Below are 21,763 nucleotides of genomic sequence, written 5' to 3'. Positions count from 1 at the left end.
GAAATTAAAGGATTCATCTAATGTCATCCAGCAAATATGTATCAGTGGCAGATATTCATGACATTAAGGCCAACTTTCTAGTCATTACACTTGCTGCCTCATATATCTTGCCATATGATGTTACCTATGTCTCCTAAATAACTTAACAAAACAAAAGCCTTGCCTTACCGTGATGCTCCCTTTCCCTGCAGGTTTTCCATTTTTGAGGACCAATGGTCGAGTTAATTTCTTACTGGAAACAATCTGTTAGAACCAAAAACAAACAAACAAACAAACTATAAGGAAAATCTATTTTGTTTCATTTAAGAAGCTTTGAAGTGGAAATTTTTCCAGTCATTAGAAATGGAAAATTAAATGCTTTCCTTGTAGATTCAGAAATTACAAAAAATTTTTAAAACAGACCTATATATATATATAACATATTAGAAATTTTCAAAGTGATACCATCTCCAAAACCACACCAGCTTTTATCCATAGAAACAAAGATTATATAACTTCTGACTTTTAATGGAAAAAGAGGCAAAGAGTCTGATTTCAGATTCAAATCACATTAAAGTCCCTTCCAGGTCAAAAGATTAGATAAGAACATCTAAGGCAACTTTAGCTTTTCAACTTTCAAACAACTTCAACACTTACTCCTCCCAAAATACTTTTTTGACAAAATAATATACAGTATATTTCTTTGGTTTTTCAATTGACTGAATCTACACCCACAATTCTAATCATTAGCAGAATTATGTTTCTAAGCTGCACAAAAATGTATTATTCTCAAAAAGCTTAGGCTTTTAACTATGAGTTATAGTACTGTCAGCTAATTCAAAAAAAGATGTATACTATAGAACTACAGGAATCAAACAGTATACTCCCCATGGTATAAAACAATAATACTGACAACTATGTTCCAAAAATAATCCATCTCTAAGTAATAAAAGTTTCATAAGAAAAAATTACCGGGGAAACACATTTTTACTAAAATAAATATTATATAAAATAATCTCTATCTCTTGTAAAACATCATTCTATAAAATATTTTATCTTACTGTATGGAAAGGATTCTAACAGAATTTAAATAATACAAGTAAATGAATATGATTTTAAATAAAATGTATTTGAATGAACTACAATGAAAGTAATCTCTTCTACATCAACAATGTGAGGCAGTGAATTACAAGTACTATTACTCATTTAATATAGAAATGCTCAAAATAAGTTTTTAAAAGGATAATTTAAATTTATTGCTGTGAATATAGACTGCTTGCTGCTCAATAAATGAGAACATCTACTCAATTCATTATAGCCAGTAAAGAACAGCAATGCTAAATAAGCCCATTATTATTATTGTTATTGTTATTATTATCTTTTAGCATTGACACTCCAAGTCTGAGATTCTCTAAGTCACCTAGTATAAGTCATTCATTAAATGTCCATATAATAAATCTCATTCTTGGTCTGAATGAGTTAATGACAGTGTCTTGCTTGTACCCTAGCAAGATAATTATTGTTTATCATTTTTCACTTGCAATAACCTTTCAGGTTAATGTCAATTCATTATTTTCAAAGCTTTTAATCTGAGAATGATGGGAATTTCTTTCTTAGGAGTACATGTTAGAATATGCATATAAAAATAATAGCTAGCATTCATATAACAATTTAAGGTTTGTAAGTTGATTTACATATCTTTTCTCATTTGACATCCCTCCCCCCCACAATTCTGTGACTAGGTGGTACTATAATCTATTTTACAGATGAGAAAACTGAAGCTGAAAGACTTGGTGAATTGTACAGGGTGATTTAGCTAGTAAGTGACTAAGATAGGATTCACATTCAGGTTTTCTTGACTCTGCATCCAGAGCTCTATTCATTATGCCATCTACTTGCATGGGAGACCAAATATTCATTAACAGCCAGAATATTCATAACAGCCCTTGTATGGTCGTCAAGAATTAGAAACAAAATAGATTCCCATCAATTGTGGAATAGCTAAAATATATATGTACATAAATATAACTGAATATCATTAAACTATATGAAACAACAAAATAAAGAATTCAGAGAAACATGAGAAGGCTTATAAGAACAAATGTAAAGTGAAGCAAATAGAAACAGGAAACAATATGATATATAATCATTAATATAATATATACACATAATTACAATATTTTAAATACAGATTAATTGTAATGACTAATGATGAACCTGGAGAAGAGCTAAAAACCTGCACCTCCTTTTCTTTAAGGAGGTAGAAGACTATCAATGTAGAATACTGTATGTACAGTTTACAATAGGTTAATGAATTGATTGCCTTTGTTAAATTGCTCTTCTCCCCTCTTTACTTTTCAATCTTTGTTATAGGGAATGGCTTCCAGATGCGTGGGACACAGTTGAAAACAAAGGTAATAAAAGAAGAGAGTAACATTAAAACTGGGACAGCAACATAGTGCAATGGTTAGAGTGCCAGGCCTAAAGTCTGGAAGACACGAGTTCCAAACAGACTCAGACACTTATTAGCTGTATGATCCTGGACAGGTCACTTAACCCTATTTGTCTCAGTTTCCTTATCTGTGAAATGGACTAGAAAAGAAAATAGCAAACTATTTTGTATCTTTGTCAAGAAAGTCCAAAAGTGACCGTGAATAGTCACACATGACTGAAAAACAATACTACTAAAATTAAGAAAAAAAATTTTAATGAATTTCCTTATGATTTTTAAGTGCATATGAGGGTTGTCATAAAAGCAATGAGACTGTTAAAGAGCACAGTAAGTCATACTTACTTGTCCCAAAGTACCTTCAAATTCTCCCAAGAAATCATCATCATTCAAATCAATGGTTTTGTTATCAATGTCATAAATCCCAAACTTCAGCTTCTGAACCACTTCAAAATAGTAATCAATTAAAAATTTTTTGGTAAATGAAGGATTCAAACAATTTTTAATCCTTTCTGTACGTTCAACCTGTGAAGAAAATAAGATATTGATTTAGTTACTGGATCACGGATGTGTATTTTGATTTTGGAACTCAAGTTTCCATTTTCACTTTTATTGAACAAATTCAACTAATATTCCTAATGGCTAAAGAGAATTTCTGTTTTTAGTAAGATTTACTTAGAAATGACTTAAAGAACAGATTAAATGTGTTTGCTTTAACATAAACAGGATTCATTTTAGTTTGGAGGATAATTAGTTTAAAAAAAAAAAAAAAAACCCTCTTTCCATTATCAAAAATACAATCAAAGTACCTTCCCTCCAAAGGGATTTTTAAATGTTTTACCTCATACCACTGCTGTCCACTGGTATTCAACAACAATACACATAAAGGGTCTGACTTTGAGCCTATATCTTTATCCAAAAGATTTTCACAGGAGACACTCAGCTCCACCTTTGTCACGCATTGTGCTGCCATCTGTTAAGCTGAAGGATGAGGAAAAAAAACAAACAATAATACACATTAAGAAAAATTTTAATTCTAAAAAGAAATGGTTGGATTATTATTATAATCTATTGCTCTTCAACAAATCATAAGATCAGAACAACCCCATGAAGTTGCCAGATCACTCAGATATTAAAAATGCTCTCTGGGAGTTTCATGACATATTAACCTACTTTAATCATATTTCACTGAGCTTTTCTCAAATGAAATTTATTTCTCCATATTATTGTAAAACAAATCTTTTAGTGCATCATAGGAGAAATGTCAATCTAATTACTTTACCATAAATTGTTTAATGTGAAAATTTGGAAGTCAAAATATGATCTTAATCACTCACTTGAAAAATGACAATAAGTTCATTACCAAAAAACAAAAAAGAAGAAAGAAAAGAATTTCCACAACTCAATTTTACTTTTAATCTGCCTTCAAGTTGGTACTCCGCTTAGATGGAATTTTTATGTTAATCAAAACGACTAATCAAGCCAGTACAAACACAAATTCCTATTAATGGAATCACTTTTAATACCAAACATAAATCATAATAAAATGGATTAAAATCTCTTTTCCTTTTAAATTCTTTAAAACAACTTATAATTCTTACCTAAATTAAAACTAATGTGAAATATAATGGAAATCAAAAATGTCTAAAGGACATTAGGAATAACAGGATAGTTTTACTGATTCTAACACCCAAGGACACATTTATGTATATTAACTGTTGTGAGAATTATTCTTCAAAGGCCAAAGAATGTCATGAAATTTTGCTTCATTTCCTACTTCTCCAAAAAAGTGCATTTCTCCCCTCTCAATCATATGAAATTTTGTTGACAAAAAGAGCTATTTCTTTTGTATTTCTTATAGCTATTTCTTTTGTATTTCTTATATTCCAAGTACTTACCACAGTGCTTTACACAGAGTAGGCACTTAATAAATGCATGTTGAAGAAAAACAAACAAAAAAAAAAAAAACTGAATTTTAAAACTGGAAGAAGTCTTAATTTAGTCCAATATATAGCTGATATATGAATCCATTCTACCACAACTTGACAAATGGCCCTGCAAGCTTTACTTGGAGAGCTTCAGTGACTCATTACAAGAATCAATCCATTCCATTTTGAAGAATTACTAATTGTTGAGGGGAAAAAACAAAAAGGTCCACTAATTCTGAACTAAAATGTTCCCTCTACAATTCATACCTATTAAGCATAGTTCTGCCCACTTACAGCTAAGATTAATCTCTCTTCCTAAAGACAATCCTTCCAATATTTGAACCTAAGCAACCACTCTCTACCAAGTATTCTCTTTTTCAAACTAAAAATTCTAAGTTTTTTTAACCATTTTTTTCCATGACATAATTTCTAGTCATTATATGTTCTGTTTACTCTCCTCTGAATATGCTCCAGTTTACAAATGTGGTGCCCCAAAATGGACTAAATATTCACAAAATTTCGAAGTTAAAAGGGCACTCAGAGATCAGCTAGTCCAGAACATCCCTGATTAGGAATCCCTACTGCAGCAGTTGACAAGCAGGCATTCCAGTTATGGGGAGAAAGCTCCAGAGAGTGAAATCTCCCAGAGTGATCTGACCAAAGCTGAATATAGAGGATTCATTACCCCTTAATGTTGGAAACTCTACTTCCATTAATGCAGCCTAAAACCCATTAGAATATTTGACTAGCCACATCATACATAATTGACTTACATTGAACTAGAAACTTAAGAGAATCACCAAAACTTCTAGGATTTTTTTTTTATAAGTGGCGATCTAGCAACTTCTCTCTTATATGTACTTGTAGAGTTGATAATTTTTAACCTAAGTGTAGGACTTATGTGTTAAGTTTAGTAACCATCATTCTAATCTTTGGAAATTAAAGTCATTCAGATATTAAATTCTCCAAATCAATGGAACATCATGTATTTATAATTTTCATTGTGCAAGATGTCTGGATGAGGGGTTTTTTTGAGCCATTTCAGTCATGTCCAACTCTTTGTGATCCCATTTTGGGGTTTTCTTGGCAAAGATACTGGAGTGGTTTGCCACCTAGCTACCCCTGGGATAGCTATAAAACAAAATTAAAACATGGTGTGCCCTAATTTAGTTAAAGAGTTAAAAATGAATGCAAATGATGAAAAAGCAACTATAGGCTAAACTCTAAATTAATCAATACAAATTGATTTAACTGCCCTGAAGCACAAAAGAAAAAACAATAGAAAACAAATGCCAATACAAAGATAGGACGCACTATTGCAGCAAACAACCTAATTAATCCTTAGAAAACAAGCAAAGACTTCCAAAAGAACTAGACAGCTGGAATAATTGTTGTTGATTTCTCTACATAAGGACAAAAGTCATGGAACTTGTGGGAAATAGGGGAAAACTATTTAGAGCTTTTTTCTTGGTCTAATCAGAGAGACAGAGGGTACTGATGAGATAAAAGTACCAGGCAGATTCAATCTAGCAAGATAATGAGATTTCTCAGTGATGAGTTTCCTGGAGAAGGAAGTCATAATGGGAAACTCCAAAGTCTAAAAGCAGTAAAGATAGAGGGAAATAAAAAGCAAATTAGCAAAAACAGGAGTTGATATCACAGAGGTGCTGTAACTAAAATAATCATCACCCTACAGTTAATTTCATCATGAGCTTATTCTAACTTATTTTGGATTGACTACAGAAGGCTCACATGAAATTCTCACCAGGCCAACTCTAAAAACCTTTACTGCTTACTTGGGGGTGTCAGATTTTGGATTCCATAAGCATCTCTGATATCTGAGAGTCATCTTCATGGGATATCACAGCAGGCATTGATGCAGGAATCATATTCATTTCAAAAGGAATCTATCAGAAGAGTTTACTTTTTCCCCTAATGGTAATGATTACATTTCAACTTCAATTCAAACTATTATTCTCCAATGTATTTTCTTCATGTGAGATATCCTCCTCTCTATTCTAATCAATCCAAGAATAACTCATAACAAGCAGATACATCTGATTAGTTGGAAAATTAGTGATGTCATGATAATGAATCATTCCCAGTAATTTTCTCAATTAAAATCCTCATTTTGTTTTTATCCAAATAGCTTCAACTCCAGAAACCCACTGCATCTAAATGCCAATTGTAAGAATCAGGCAAGTCCCAAAGCCTAGAATCCACTGAATAGCAACTTTTGTTTTCCATTTTGTATAATTAGGAAGTACACAATTTTTATAGTACCTTCAATTATTATGAACAGGAGCCAGAATATAAACAATCAACTTTTAGGAAGGACACCAATAAGCTGAACAGTATTGGAGGAAGGCAATAACATTAAAGAAACTAGAAATTCTTGTCCTAAGAAGAGAACTATCTTTTGAGTACTTGGAAGCCTCCCCCAAAGAAGATGAATTAGATTGAGAGAAAAGAGATACTAGGAAAAAATGAGTAGAAGTTACAAAGAGGAAAATGTCTGGATGGTCAGGAAAACTTCCTAACAGTTAGACCCATCCAAAAAAAAAAAAAAAAAAGAATAGGAAGCTGCAATTAGAGGTAGCAAGCTAAAGAAGAGATGCTTTTCAATCAGTTAGTTGATATTACAAATTGGATTTAATGGTGTAATGCTGAAGAAACTGAGGAAGGCAAGAGATTAGAGACAAATTCAATAGTTGATTAGATGGAGAGAAATACTGGGACCAATGGATCCATGGTTGAGACTATCATCTCAAAGAGTCTAGTTCTAGTATCTGGACAGCAAGCTTTTTTACAGGATAACAAGAACAAGGACATAGTGGGAGAGGCACCTAGATGAGGATAACCTAATGGTGGGGAAGGTTACTGACATTCTAATGACATCTAAAATGGATAAACCTTTATCTTGTCAAATATTAAGAGGGAATGTTTATAACCTAAAGATATAAAACCTTTATCTCAAACATTAAGAGGGAAAGGTTATAACCTAAGGCAGAATAACTAAATAGGACAATAGGAGAAACTGGGTCACGACATTAAAAAGGGAACTTTGGCCCGACAATAGCAACTGAATGAGTCTTTCTCCACTTCTATGTAGTTAGCCTGTTGTCTCTTTGAACCGTGAGGGCAGGTCTATTTTTGTCTTTCTTTGTATCTTCAGAGATAGCACATTGTCTGGAACATAGTTAATGAATGCTTCTTGACTTGTTATTGAACATTTCTACCTTGAGGCTGCCTTCTCTGCAGATCACAGTCTGGATAAAGCTTTTCCAATGCACCACAAGAGTAGGGAAGATGGCTGGCCTTTTTCATCTGTGAAATGGAGTTTTTAATATTTGCAATACTACTTGCCTCACAAGTAGTTGCAAATGGCAAAGCTAGATCAAATAACAGTTATATGAAGCAGTGCATAAAGACTTACAATCAGGGAGATGAGTTCAAATTCAGTATCAGATATTGGCAGTTTGGCCATAAGAAAATCGCGTAACCTCATTCAGCCTCAGTTTCCTCATCTGCCAAATAGGGATAATAGTAGTATTTGCCATGATTAATGTGATGCTCAAAAGAGATCATACATGTATAACATTTTGTAAATATTAAAATGCCATCTAAATTATTACTGTTATTGATGATGAAAATAGTTATATGAGTTCATAGGTAGTTAGAAGAGGAGTAACATCAGAAATGATAATCACTACTAAACTTGGAATAACCTATGATGGATATAGACTCAGGGTGCTGAGTAATTCCTATGGAAGTTGCTCAGGTCACTGAAATTACAGAAGGACAGTTATGAACAGATGAGGAGTACAGTTGTAGATCAGCCATTTCCACATTCCTGAGTAATGGTTTAATATATTCACCATGCACTATGGCAACCTTACTCTTTCCCCAGATATAATCCTAATTTTTAATAGAGCCCGAGGGCTGCAATGCTACTTTAAAAAATTTAGGAGGATGAGTGGAAGATAATTACATGTTACTGAACGACTCCAAAAAAAAAAAAAAAAAATAGCTCTGGTGTTCTAAACTAAGAGAGGAAGATGGGTTAGTTTCTTCCCTTTTAAAAAAAAAAAGTCCTTTCTTCTCTTCCTCACACTTATTCCATTCAACTGAGAATCCATGAGTAAACAAACTTTTTTTTTTGACTCAGACGATATCTTCAGCAAGAGTTAAACCTCATAAGTAATTCTCACCTTACTGTCAATTTCTTTAATCAAATAAGCAAAAAGCCAAGCAGAGAGAGCTCAACCCCAGGGAACTTGGAATTGTAGTGTCTTTAAATTCCCCTTGCCTTAGGTGAGCAATGTCTGAATTGGGGTGTCAGAACTAGTTAGAAAGCTGCACATCTCTGCTTACCCCAAATATACTCAATCTGCCTACTCTAATTCAATATAGTATCTCCTCATCCCATTCTTAGCCCTCTGGGGAAAAGGGAAGAGAAATAAAAGCAGAAATGGAAAATGATGGTGAAGAGGATGAGATGTAGTCTTGACTGCCAAAAGAAAAGTAGGTCCTAGAAGAAAATTCTAAACTCCTATTCTCATAGTGATTCTTCCCCAACTCTTCCCTTTTAATCTTGATTGTTATCATCATCATCATAGTTATTTATATAGTATTGTTAAGGTTTGTAAAGAGCTTTACATATATTACCTGAGAAATAGATGTTATTATTTTTTCTTTTTATAGATGAAAAAACTGAAGCTAAAAAATGCAAAGTGACATATTCAGGTCACATTGCTAGTAATGGCTCAGATTTGAACTCTGGCCTTTCTGATTTCAAGTCTAACACTTTAGCCACTAACATCTTCTGTTCTTAGGAAAATTATATGAAGCTGGAGCATTTCTTTCTCATAATCACTTTACTGACAATTATTTTCTGCATCAGGAGTATGGCAACAAGTCAACTTAAGAGAACTACCAATTAACATTATTTATCTATGTTTTATTGTATTTTTATTTATTTTGGTAATATTTCCCAATTACATTTTACTCTAGTTCAGGTTGCATTCTGAAGCTCCCAGCTAAGAAAATGACATCTCTAACAAGGAAGACAAGAAACTAGTAATCCAAGATTCTGCCTCATTATATCCTACCACTTACCACACTGTAGGGAAGTATTTCTATACCATATATATCCATAATTTAAAAGCTATTCTACAGAACAATGACATTGTATAAAAGGTAAATTAAGACCTGCAAATAAATGACCATTCGGATATAATTTGCTGTCAGGAATTATATGTGTCTATGATTATATTATCATTTAGAACATATATTTTTCTGTTATGTAGAATCCAAGATGACTCTGAAAGGATCAAAGCCCCAAAATATTTCTTTCCAAGAAACAAGATAGAACCAGATGCAGCACATATGTTTTTGGGAAAAATAAATATTCTCACTTATATAGAGCTTTAAAGTTCATAAAATACTCTTTCCTCACAACAATCCTGTGATGGATGATGTTATTATCAGCTGAGGAAATCTGTACTTAGAGAAAGTGACTCACCTAGGAACACGTTAATTTAACAAAGTGATAGAACCAGAGTTTGAACAGAAGTTTAACTACACAGATTAAGAGTTGGAAGGAACCTCAGAGGACATTTAATCCAAAACCTTTATATTATACTTGAGTCAACAAGTGTCACTTCCTCAAAATCACACAGGTCATGTGTACAAGGCAGGCTTTGAACCTGGCTCCTCTGACTTTATAAAACTGCTCTTTCCTCTGTACCTTACTACCACTTTTTTCAAATCTACTGCTTTTTTCCCCCAATTTTGGGTCAAGCTGGCTCCTCCATAGAAACTGACTTATTCTCCCTGAAGGAAGAATTAGAACTCTCAGCTGGGAGTAGAGAGATTAAGCAGAAGGGTTAGAGCCCATTCTAGCTTGTACTAGTGTTGTGTCATTGACTGAAACTGTCCTCTATGATTTTGGGGGCATGCCATGGAGTGAACTCTTGAGAAACGCAAGGTAAAAACTACTTATTCTGTTATTCTGTTATTCTGTTATCTTGGTGGGACCCTCGGAAAACTAATCCAGAACTTAAGTAGCCTCATTCAAATGGAAATCTAGGCCTGGGGGCAGTGACAACATTGAAGGAATCTCATTCAATTGAAACCTCAGATTTCCTATAAAAAACACAATTTTAAATTCATAATTTACAGAATGTCCGAAGCGGGATTACTCCGTGGTAAGGAACCTCTCCTTGGCATAGCTACCTGCCAGGACTCCTGCCCACTGTGAAGACATTCTCTTCTCAATGATAATAACCCCTTTTATTTCTCTGCCTGGATTTCTCTGCTAGGATCTTTAGCTCTGCCAGAAGTCGCCACTGAGGAAGTTGGTCTTCCTAGCAAAGCTGACTTCTGCAGGGCCAACAGTAAAACGTCCTTTTTGCCATTAATACTTCAAGTTTGTGAATTCTTTCCTGTTGAACCTTTGCCCACCAGAAGAGGATTCTCATACCTCAACTCTGCGCTGCCCCTAACCCCATGGTGGTGAATGAGAGGGGGACTTTCGCAGTACTAGGGTAGGGCTGACTGTATGGGGCTCTCTGACCAAATTATTTGGTACTGAGGAATGGGAGAGCAAAGTTTAAAAAGAATCTTAACTAGATCAGGCAAGCAGGGGAGTAACAGAAGCCAGAGCTGCAGTTAGCCCATTTCCTTATCTAACATCTTTCAGCCATTGCTTTCGGTTCTCTTTGTAATTGCATGTTAAAACTGGGGAAGTAGGTGAAAGGTTGGGGTTTTCAGGATATTTAGACAGTTTCTTGTTCTGCCATTTTTTTTACTCAATGATCTCTTAAGAAAAGGGAAAAGGGGGCAGCTGGGTGACACAGTGGATACAGCATCAGCCCTGAAGTTAGGAGGACCTGAGTTCAAATCTGGCCTCAGACACTTAACATTTTCTAACTCTGTGACCCTGGGCAAGTCACTTAACCCCAACTGCCTCAGCAAGCAAAAAAAGAAAAGGGCAGGGCCTTCAGGTCATTCCAAAGGTCCAACACTAGTTATTTTCCTGGAAGCAAGACTCAAGAGTGGCAATATTATGGAAATAGAATCAAAATTATGTGTCAACTAATTGTGATGAAGAATTTAGGGGAAAAGAAAAAGAAAAGATGATCCCAAGATTTCATATCTAGATTGCACAGAAGATATTAACAATAAAAACAGGTAAGTTAGGAGAGAAAAATTTACATAGTAAAATGTCAAATTCTGTTTTATATATGTTTAGGTTAAGATGCTAGTGATCCATTCAGGCAGAAATGAGCAATAATGGAAATGAAGAACAGATGGGGAGGGGAAGAGACAGAGACAAAGATGAGAGGAACAAAGACAAAGAAAAAAAGGAAAAAGAAAGAAAGATAAAGAAAAATGAGAATCACTTGAAGAGAAATGATATCACTAAAGTCAAGGAAATATACCAGATCATAAGGTCACTGAAGAAAAGAATTTAAAGAGAGAAGAGAACCAAAACAAGTCTTGGAGAAGTTTCATACTTAAAAGATTGTGGTTGTTACTGTACATCCTTCTTTGTCAAAGAGGACCAATGACACCATGAAGATGAAGTTTTGACTGGCCAGCGAACTATTCAATCTCCATTCAAAGTCATAAAAGTACATTGGCAAGATGATTAATGATGGCCTAAAAGTTAGAAAGCTAGCTTGCTCATATTAAATTAAGATCTTTTGCGGGCCTCAATTGGTCTGAGACAAAATCCATCCAGTGACTAAGGACTAGGTAAGAATTGAGACAAAAGATGGTCTGAGACCAGTTTCAGACCAGAACACAAAACAATTATTACTTATACTCAACTTAAACCATCAAAAACTAAATAATGAGCTACAGAAGTATGGCTGGAGGGTATTATTAACATTTCAATGAAAATCAGAGTGATTTGAGTTTCAAGGGTAGTCAAGTAGCTCCATCTGAAACACAACAGACTTTTCAAAAAGCTTGTTTTTCATATTTAACATGTATTGGTCAACCTGCCATCTGGGGGAAAGAGGGAAAAAGTTGGAAAAGGATTTGCAACTGTCTGCATATATCTTGTAAATAAAAAGCTATAATAATAAAAAAAAATAAAATAAAAAGCTTGTTTTTCTAGAGCTCTGTTTAAAGAAATCCTAAATGAAAATTGTACAGGATAAAAAGTAAATTGTCCCAACTTGGGAGAGAGTATGGGTAAAATTAATGAACAAATACATTTTTTAAAACCTAACCCCCACCCCCACAATATCTTACAAAATATAAGCAACCAAAAAATATATTCCTAAGCAATGATAGATTATAAAGTGAGGCAGATGCAGTCTAACATGGAAGAGAACCAGAACAAAAAAGCAACTCAAAGCCAAAAAAAGAGCCTAACCGGAAAGAGAGTAGTTAACAGTGTCAAATGCTGCAGAAAGAATAAGGAGGATTTGAATAAAAATGCTTTTAGGTAAGTTGCTGACATTGGAAGTCTGATTACAAAGGGTTAAGGAAATAACTATATAGTAAGGAAATAAGTGGAGGTATTCAGTGGAAGGCACTCTTTCAAGAGATTTAGTTTGGTGTATAGATTATTATTATTTGTCTTCATTGTGTCACAGTTCCCTTTTAATGTCCTGACCCAGTTTCCCCAATTGTTCTATTCAGTTGCTCTGCCTCAGGCTATAATCATTCCCTCAAATTGTTTGATGGGATAAAAGTCTTTATCCATTTTAGATGTCATTAGAAAATCAGGAGCCTCTAGGTACCTCCCCTATTATGTCATTGTTGTTGTTCCCTATAAAGGAATCTGCCCTGGGACCAAACCATGGATCCATTTGGTTCCAGTATCTCCCTTTCAAATAAAATATTAAATTGTTCTCTAATCTCTATCTTGCCTCATTTTCTCTGGCATTACAATGTGTATATGCAAATATATGTGTCCATGTGTGTGTGTGTGTGTATATGTACTCCCAAAACAAATGAATGAACTTTGAAGGTTAATTTGAATCAGAAAATAGAATCACAAAAAATCACCAGATTTGTTCATTGTGTTGTATGAGAAAAAGTAAAGTTAGAGTTATAAATGCTTCTCATTTTTAGATAATTTAGTTCATTAAAAAATATTTCTCAGGGGTAGGTAGATGGTGCAGTAGATAGAGTACTAACCCTAGAGTCAGAAGGACCCGAGTTCAAATATGGCCTCAGCCATTTAACACTTATTAGCTATGATCCTGAGCAAGTCATTTAACCCCAATTCCCTAACAAAAGAAACATTTCTCTTTAAATTTTTACTTTTGCAAATCCAAATCTTAGCAACAGCATCACACTAACTTAAGTTTCACATGGAGTAGCATGAGAATCTAGAAACATTTAAATAACTGGTAGAAAATGCCTCATTCCCATTCTTCTAAGGGAAAAAAGACAATGAAGTGTTCCTCAATATTAGATAACAGTATTGCTGGAGAATTAGGGGTAAAACTTAATTCACGGTTCTATCTATTTTTTTAATGAGCCAATTTCTGTCATTCTTTTTCTTTTTTGGCCATTTATTTACTGAAAGACAGGAAGTCTAAGAACTTCTTTTTCAAGTCAAAGCCCTAGATCAGGAAGAGAAATTACTAACCAGCTTGTAGTTGCTGTAGCAGCCAACAGTAGCAAAGAGTAGTTAATCTTCATTTGAACAAATGGTCCTTGGAGGATCACTTTGAGGGGTACAGTATAAAGGGTATTCTTGGTCAGGTGTATAAAGAGCCTGTGAAGTCCCTTCCTATTCTGAAATTGCTTCTGAATTAATCAAGAAAAGCAAAGGCATAGTTAACAAACACCAACAAAAAAACACTGGGTTTATAGTGAGAAATTGTGGATCCAAATTCTGACTCTGCCATTTGCTACCTAGAGTTTTCAAGGCTTCAATTTCCCTATAAAATGAGGGGAGTTTGGCCAGATGACTTTTACTTAGCTTCTACTTTATAATCTACAACCATACAGGGAATGGGAGAAATTCCCAGGTTAATCTCATGTGGTGCTTATAAATCCTAGAAGTTTTTGGCCTTGTTTCATAATAGAAATCTTTTAAGCCCATTCCTTTAAAAATTCCATATATGTTCCTAGCCAAGACTTTCTAAGAGACTGCCTTCAAGTACGGAGTCAATTAAAATAATCTTACTTTGAGACCAATAGACCAGCCTCAGTACTGGTATGAAAGACCTTGATAGTCACATTTTGGAAAATTTAGCCGTGAATAATGTACCCTGATTATAGTTAGGTGAGATAGTAGATAAAGTACTGGACTTGAATTAAGGAAGACCTGCCTCAAAAATTACTCACTAAGTGATCCAATACAAACCATTTCACTGTTCTGTATCTCCCTTTCTTTTTCTATAAAATGAGAATCATCATAACACCTACCTCACAAAGTTACTGTGAAGATCAAATGAAATAATAATATACATAAAGAGTCTTACAAAGCATCATATGAATTTTACATACTATAATTATTAGTAACTGCAGATTGAGCCCGAGCGGTGCTTTATTCTGCTATTCCTTTAACATAGTTAAGTTACAAAGAAAAATGACAATAACAATTAAAATTACCTATACTTAAGATTTAGAACATGTTTTATATTTGTTATCTCATTTAAATTCCCTAATAGTCTTTTGAGATAGCTACTACAGGAAATTGCCTTCATTTTATAAAAGATAAAATTAAACTCAGAAAACTTAAGTAATTTGTCCTGTGTCAAGGTGGAATTTGAGCTCAGAATTTCCTTTGCCCAAGTTTAGTAGGCAATCCATTACACTGCAGGACCTCTCACTTAAGAAACTGTGTCTACTGACTTTCAGTTATCAGATTGGGGAGATAAGCTTTCCTCATATTTGATCCATTCCCTGAACTCATTTCTAATAACAATTGAAAGTAGGGATGAAGTTTGAAAGCCAGAAAATTAGTATGTCTGTCTAATCAAATCCAAAACAATTCCTTCCTTAATAACCTATGGCCAATGTGGAGATGATCCTTTCTGAATTTAGTAAGTCTGTTCCTAAATATATAATCCATCTCTGTGTGTGTATATACATATACATACATATACATATACATACACACATAGCATTTAAGAACCCAATAGAAAAATGAAGTAGAGAAATAATTGAAATGAAGAGAGGGAATATAGATTAAAGAGCAGATCTTGAACTAAGAATGAGGCAATACAGCAGAATATAAAAAGCATAAATAATAAGCAACTCCATCATTCTAAATCAAGTCCTACTACAAATTAAATTTAGTATCCCTAGGCAAGTTGGCTCTAAGTTTGTTAATGAAACCATTTATCATTTATCATTGAAAGTATTAGAGAACTAATAATAGGGTACTCAGAACTTCCTAGAAGGATGGAACTATACAACTATTGAAATATTAGTGGTTGTTCAGTCACTGAGTCTTTTTCAACTCTTCCTGATCCCATGGACTATATAAAATATCAGGGCCTTCTATCCTCCACTACTTCCCAAAATCTGTCCAAACCCATGTTCACTGCTTCTATGATACTTTCTATGCATCTCATTCTTTGCCATCCCCTTTTCTTTTTGCCTTCAATCTTTTTCCCAACATTAGGATCTTTTCCAATGATTCCCATCTTTTCATTATGTGGTCAAAGTAAACTTCAGCTGATTCAGTATTTGACCTTCAAACAGTCTAAATGAATTTCTTTAAATATTGACTGATTTGATCTCTTTGTTGCTCAAAGGAGTTTCAAAAATCTTCTCTTAATATAATTCAAAAGCATTGTTTCTGAAGCACTCAGCTTTTTTTATAGGTTCATCTCTGATGAAAACATACCTTTGATTTTTGTTGGCAAGGAGATGAATCCACTTTTTAGTATGGAGTCCAAATTTGCTTTCCTTCCAAGAAACAAGAGCCTATTAATTTCTTAGCTGCAGTTGTCATCTGCAATGATCTTTGAGTCCAAGTATATAAAATTGAAAATACTTCCATTTCTTCTCTAGTTGCCTGACAGGACTAGTTCCCAAGATCTTCATTTCTCTGATGTTAAGCTTCAACCAACTTTTACACTCCTCTTTCATCCTCATCAAAAGGCTTCTTAATTCTGCACTTTCTGCTATTAAAGTGGTATCTAATGCTTATTTGAGATTGCTGATATTTCTCCTAGCAACTTTAATCTAGCTTTTGATTAGACCATTTTGCAATGATGGGCTTTGAAGATAAGTTAAATAAAGTGACAACATCTGGCTGTGCAGTACCTGTTTTCTAATCCTAATCAATTGTTCCATGTTCAATTCTAACTTCATATTACTGGATCAAATATTTTCCTTGATTATTTGTAAAACCTCATCAGACAGCTATTTTGCTTCCTTGCCCTTCTTTTCCTATGACATGTTTTTTGTCACTTTTTCTTGTATTATATTACAAGCTTCTATCCACAGCTCTTCAGGCATTCTATCTGCCAGATAGAATCCCTTAAACATACTCACCATTTCTACTTCATCTTCATAAGAGATATTATTCAAAGCATACCTCTACAATCTGATAGTTTTTCCTACTTTCAATTTAAATCTGAATTTAGCAGTAAGAAGCACATGATTTGAGCCACAGTCGGCTTCAGGTCTTATTTTAACTTATTATATAGAGCTTTTCTATCTCTGGCTGCAAGATATATAATCAATCTGATTTCTATATTGATTACAATGATGTCTGTGTGTAGAGTTATCTTTTGAGTTAAGGGGGCAAAAAATGTTTGCTATGACCACCAACAAACTATCTTGACAAAACTCCATGGGGCTCTGCTCTGTTTCATTTTGTACTTCAGGGCCAAATCTGCCTATTATTCTAATTGTCTTTTAATTTCTGACTTTTGCATTCAATGCCCTAGAATGAACATGACATTTTTTGGCATTTTTTTAATTAAATATTTTATTTTCAAAATACATGCATGAATAATTTTCAACATTCACCCTTACAAAACCTTGTGTTCTAAATTTTTTCCCTCTCTTCCCCTCACCCCTACCCTTAGATGGCAAGTAATCCACTATATGTTAAACATGTGCAATTCTGCTAAACATATTTCTACAAATATCATGATGAACAAGAAAAATCAAATGAAAAAGAAAAAATGAGAAAGAAAACAAAATACAAGCAAACAATAACAAAAAGAGTGAAAATATTATGTTGTGATCCACACTCAGTTCCCTCAGTCCTCTCTCTGGGTGTAGATGGCTCTCTTCATCGGAACTGTTGGCAGTATTTCTAGATGTAACTCTTCATAGAACTGGTCAAATTTTGACTCTGGCAATAGTAGTTAAAGCAAGGACTTATAAAGTTGAATAGTTTACCTCGGATTCCACCTGCCACCATTTTGTACATATCATTAAGTATTACTTTTCTCACTCTTTTATTGACTATAGGGATTCTTGCCCTGATTAATATATATAATAATCTTCTGAATTAAATTCACCCATTCCTGTCCATTTAAGTCCACTGACACACAAAATGTTGTTTAATCCTGCCCTCTCCTTCATGGATTTTACATTCCAAGTTCCTATGTAACACTTTTTGTCACCAGATACATCCACATCTGAGCTTTCTTTTGTCTTTGGCCCAGCCACTTCATTCTTCCTTGAATGAATTGGACACTTTTCAACTTGAAGGGCTTATCTTCTGGTGTCATATATTTTTATCATTTTAATACGGTCCATGGGGTTTCCTTCTTAGCAAAGACACTGGAATGGTTTGCCAATTCCTTCTCTAGTTCATTTTACATTAGAGGAACTGGGCAAACTGTTAGGTGACTTGCTCAGAGTTACACAGATGGTAAGTGTCTGGAGGTCCCCTAGTTCTCCCAAAACCCAGGGCCAGCACTCTATCCACTGCACCATTTAGCTGCCTTACTATGACACTTCACTGCTGGACAATGTCATTATTCCAACCTAGCTGAGATCAGAAAACTTTCCTCTTTGTTCTCTTTAAGTGCTTCTAGATTTCAGTTATTTAATGATTGGTTATACAGAAATCAAGTTGTTAAAATGAAAACAATTGGCCAAAATGATAAAGGTGTAACATTTAGTAACTCCACAATGTTTGAATTTTTGCATAGTGATAGAAACACAAATGATTTGAAATACATCTTTAAAAAAAAAAAAAGTCTCACTAGCTGGAGACTCTAGAGAATTTGCAAGTGTAGGTTGTGATTTATAGAAAAGAATCTGGTTTCATTGTAGTTTTGGAGTTGAGGTTGAGAAAGGAATAAGTATAGCATGTAATTTCGCTGAACTTGTCCTGGCACGCTAAGAAGAACTCGTTCTAACAAGGATTTGTTCTACAGCCAGTTATACTGGAAGCTGAAAGTATACTATAAATGTCAACCTCTGAACTTTCCAACAAGCACAAATCTTGAAATCTCTGTAGTTGAATTATATTAGGTTTTTTTTCATTAGTTACTATTTAAAAAGAAAAAATAACATATGTGAAAATATTTTAATATGGTAAACTCTAGCTATACTATTTTTCTAATGCTTGGTAATATTCAATCTGTTAATATCTTTAAACTAGCCATCTAAATATTAACCCTGTAATTTAGAAGAAAATACTTGCTCACTAATTTGCCCTGGATTGAATATTAACTTTTCCCAACTACCTCTCTCAAGGTCTTATCACCATTGAGCATATACCTAGCCTTCCCCAGTCCCTCTACCTTTCTGTCTTCCTGTTGCTATTTGTCCTTCATTCTGGAAAAGAAACATGACATCAGGAAGCTGGTACCAAGATATGCAAGTGAATTGGATTTTCACTATGTGTTGTGTGGAATTAGCACTCTTTTCATAACAAATCATCCTAGACCAATTATTCCTCCTTTCAATGTCCTATCATCTTCTGGTGATCACTGAAACCTGTCATTTTCCTAAAAAATATTATATTCCTCGACAGCCTCTACAACACTGGTCACTACTCTCACCCCAACCTTCTTCTTTTTGCCCTCTGCTTTTCACCCCCTTCATTCTCCTCTTCCTCCCTCTCTTTTCTTATCCTTCCTCCTTCCCTCCATCCCTCTCTAATTCACACACACATGCACAAGCACACACACATGCATGTATGCATGCACACTTACATACATGAAAGCACTGACACTTTCTGATTTACAATCTTCAATCCATAATCAATAATAATGATTCACAATAATAATAATATATAACACTTCCATAATGTCTACTACATGCCAGCAACTATGCTAAATGCTTTACAAATATTTTATCTCTCAACAACCCTGTGTTGTTGTTTTCTCACTTTAGTCATGTTGAACTTTTCATGAATGGGATCATCAAATGGGATATTTGGTGTTTTTTAGCACAGTTAATGGCTTCCCATTTCCTTCAGGCATTTTACAGGAAACTGAGGCAAACAAGATTAAGCAACTTGACCAGGATCACAGAGGTTAGATTTAAATTTAGGTCTTCCAGATTCCATGCACAATGCTTTTATATACTGCACTATCTCGTTATTATTAGCCCCATTTGACAGATGAGAAAGCAGAGGTAAATAAAGATTAAGTAATTCAAGTAGGGTCACATAATGAGTAAGTGTTTTTCTTAATTATAAGAGAGAATTCCAATGTTTTCCTTCAGACAGAATTGTGATATAAAGACAAAGATCTTAAATCTTTTTTTTTTTTTAAACTGACACACAGAAAAGTAACCTAGAGAGTACTTTCAGTTGAGGAATACAGCTAAAAACCGGACTACAATGCACTGAGAAGTGGAAGAAGAGAAAGTAGATTTAAAAAGACTATTTTCTTGGAGTCTGATTATAAGACTCCTAGAGATATGGGACAGAAAGTCTGAAGGAACAGTGGGGCCAAATAAAGGCTTTTGGAGGACCTGGGCATGTTTATAGGTAGCACTGATGGAGGAGATATGAAGATACGGAATACCAGGGGAAGGAAGATAACTTAAGAGGTAAGCTCCTGAAGAGATTAAAAAACCCAAGAGGTACTGAACTTGGAGAGAAGGATCACCTCTTCAGAGCCTGGAACAGAGGGAGCAGATTTATATATTTACATGAGAGCAGGATCTGGACTTTCCAGCTCATTCCAATTTCCATCTGCATATTCAATTCCATGGACCTAGGGTAATCCCTATTGTGTGTCTCCTCTCCTTCTAGTTTCTTTTATATGTTATAAGGACAACTACCTCCCTTAACCACCATCACCAGCCCAAAATTGTAAGCTCCATGAAGGCAGGGACTATCTTTCCCCCCCCTCCTTTGTATCCCCAGGACTCAGCATAGTATCTGGCACATAGTAGGTCTTAATAAATGTTTGTTAACTGACAGGCGCTTGATAAAAGTTTGTTAAATTGAATGTTTGTCAAATTGGCTATCCTTCGATCTAGGCAGGTGCAGTATTTAATTTAGTTGGTCTGCAAGTGCACTGCAACTCTATGATTCTAAACTTTAAAAGTAAGGCATTTTCATGGATTAAATATATAAACTCATAGCTTTAGGGCTGAAAGGCATTTGAACTCACAAAGATAAGCATCCCAAATACTGTTCGGCCTAGCTGCTCTTCTTTTCATTAGTAGTACTTTAAATTAAAATTCATATACCAAGAGGCAGAGTGGATTAGTAGATAAATGACCTTGAAAGTCCCACCTGTAACACCTACTTGCTTTGTATCATTGAATAAGTGCACAAAGCACTTTTAAGGAGTCTCCTCACCTGGGAATTTCCAGAGCCACTAAAATCATTGGTCTAATCCCTACAGCAATTATGTTGAGAACAAGAAGTACCTAGTATAAGGATTATACAACTAAGGAATCTTTCCAAACGGAATCTATATTTTTAAGATTTTCTGCCAACAGACTGCCATCAATTTTAATTGCAATTCCCTCTAGCATTTCATTAAAACAGCTTGGAAGCACTATAGTTTCACAGGATATTTAAGGTCATTTTGACAACACCATTTATGGTGTTGATGGCATAATGTGTCTGGCATAATGAATCAATCAATGATCAATAAATTTTCTCAATTACCTGAGCTAGATGTAAGAGCAGAGATTTGGTACCCTTCCTTACACAGAAAATGAAGAGTAAATAAAGAGGTGTTAAAATAAGTGTAACCATGTGCTTTGAGCTAACCCTGCTATCTTCTGAAAATTGGCTGAGCTTGGCTACGGAGGCAGTCCAGGAAGGAGCCAGCAGTCCAGGAAAAATCCAGACCTTGAGATGTCACAGCTCTTTACTTCTCCGGGAAAGAAAGAAAGAGATTTCTTTCTTTGCTCTCACCCTCAAACCCCAGTGATGGCATGTAACAGCACTGCTTTGTCAGCAGTGTGAAGTACATTTCAAATGCATTCAGAAGGGAGAAGAGACATACACTCTGGGCACATTCAAACACAGACACATACA

At 34.5% G+C, this 21,763-nt stretch overlaps 1 protein-coding gene across 1 annotated transcript in view; it reads right to left on the bottom strand.

The window, feature by feature from the left end:
• The window catches only part of CPNE3 (copine 3), a 52,676-nt gene that overhangs the window by 24,762 nt on the left and 6,151 nt on the right, over positions 1-21,763 (bottom strand). The window contains exons 2-4 of the mRNA XM_003760234.4: positions 3,270-3,409; positions 2,774-2,953; positions 169-243 (exon numbers count right to left, since the gene is read on the bottom strand). Coding sequence (XP_003760282.1) covers positions 169-243; positions 2,774-2,953; positions 3,270-3,401 — 387 coding nt within the window. The 5' untranslated portion in view covers positions 3,402-3,409. The remainder of the gene's footprint in view (positions 1-168; positions 244-2,773; positions 2,954-3,269; positions 3,410-21,763) is intronic.

This window comes from Sarcophilus harrisii, chromosome 1 (assembly GCF_902635505.1).
Source record: "Sarcophilus harrisii chromosome 1, mSarHar1.11, whole genome shotgun sequence".
NCBI lineage: Eukaryota > Metazoa > Chordata > Mammalia > Dasyuromorphia > Dasyuridae > Sarcophilus > Sarcophilus harrisii.
Note: the sequence above shows the minus strand (reverse complement) of the source record. Positions and strands in the feature narration are given on the sequence as shown.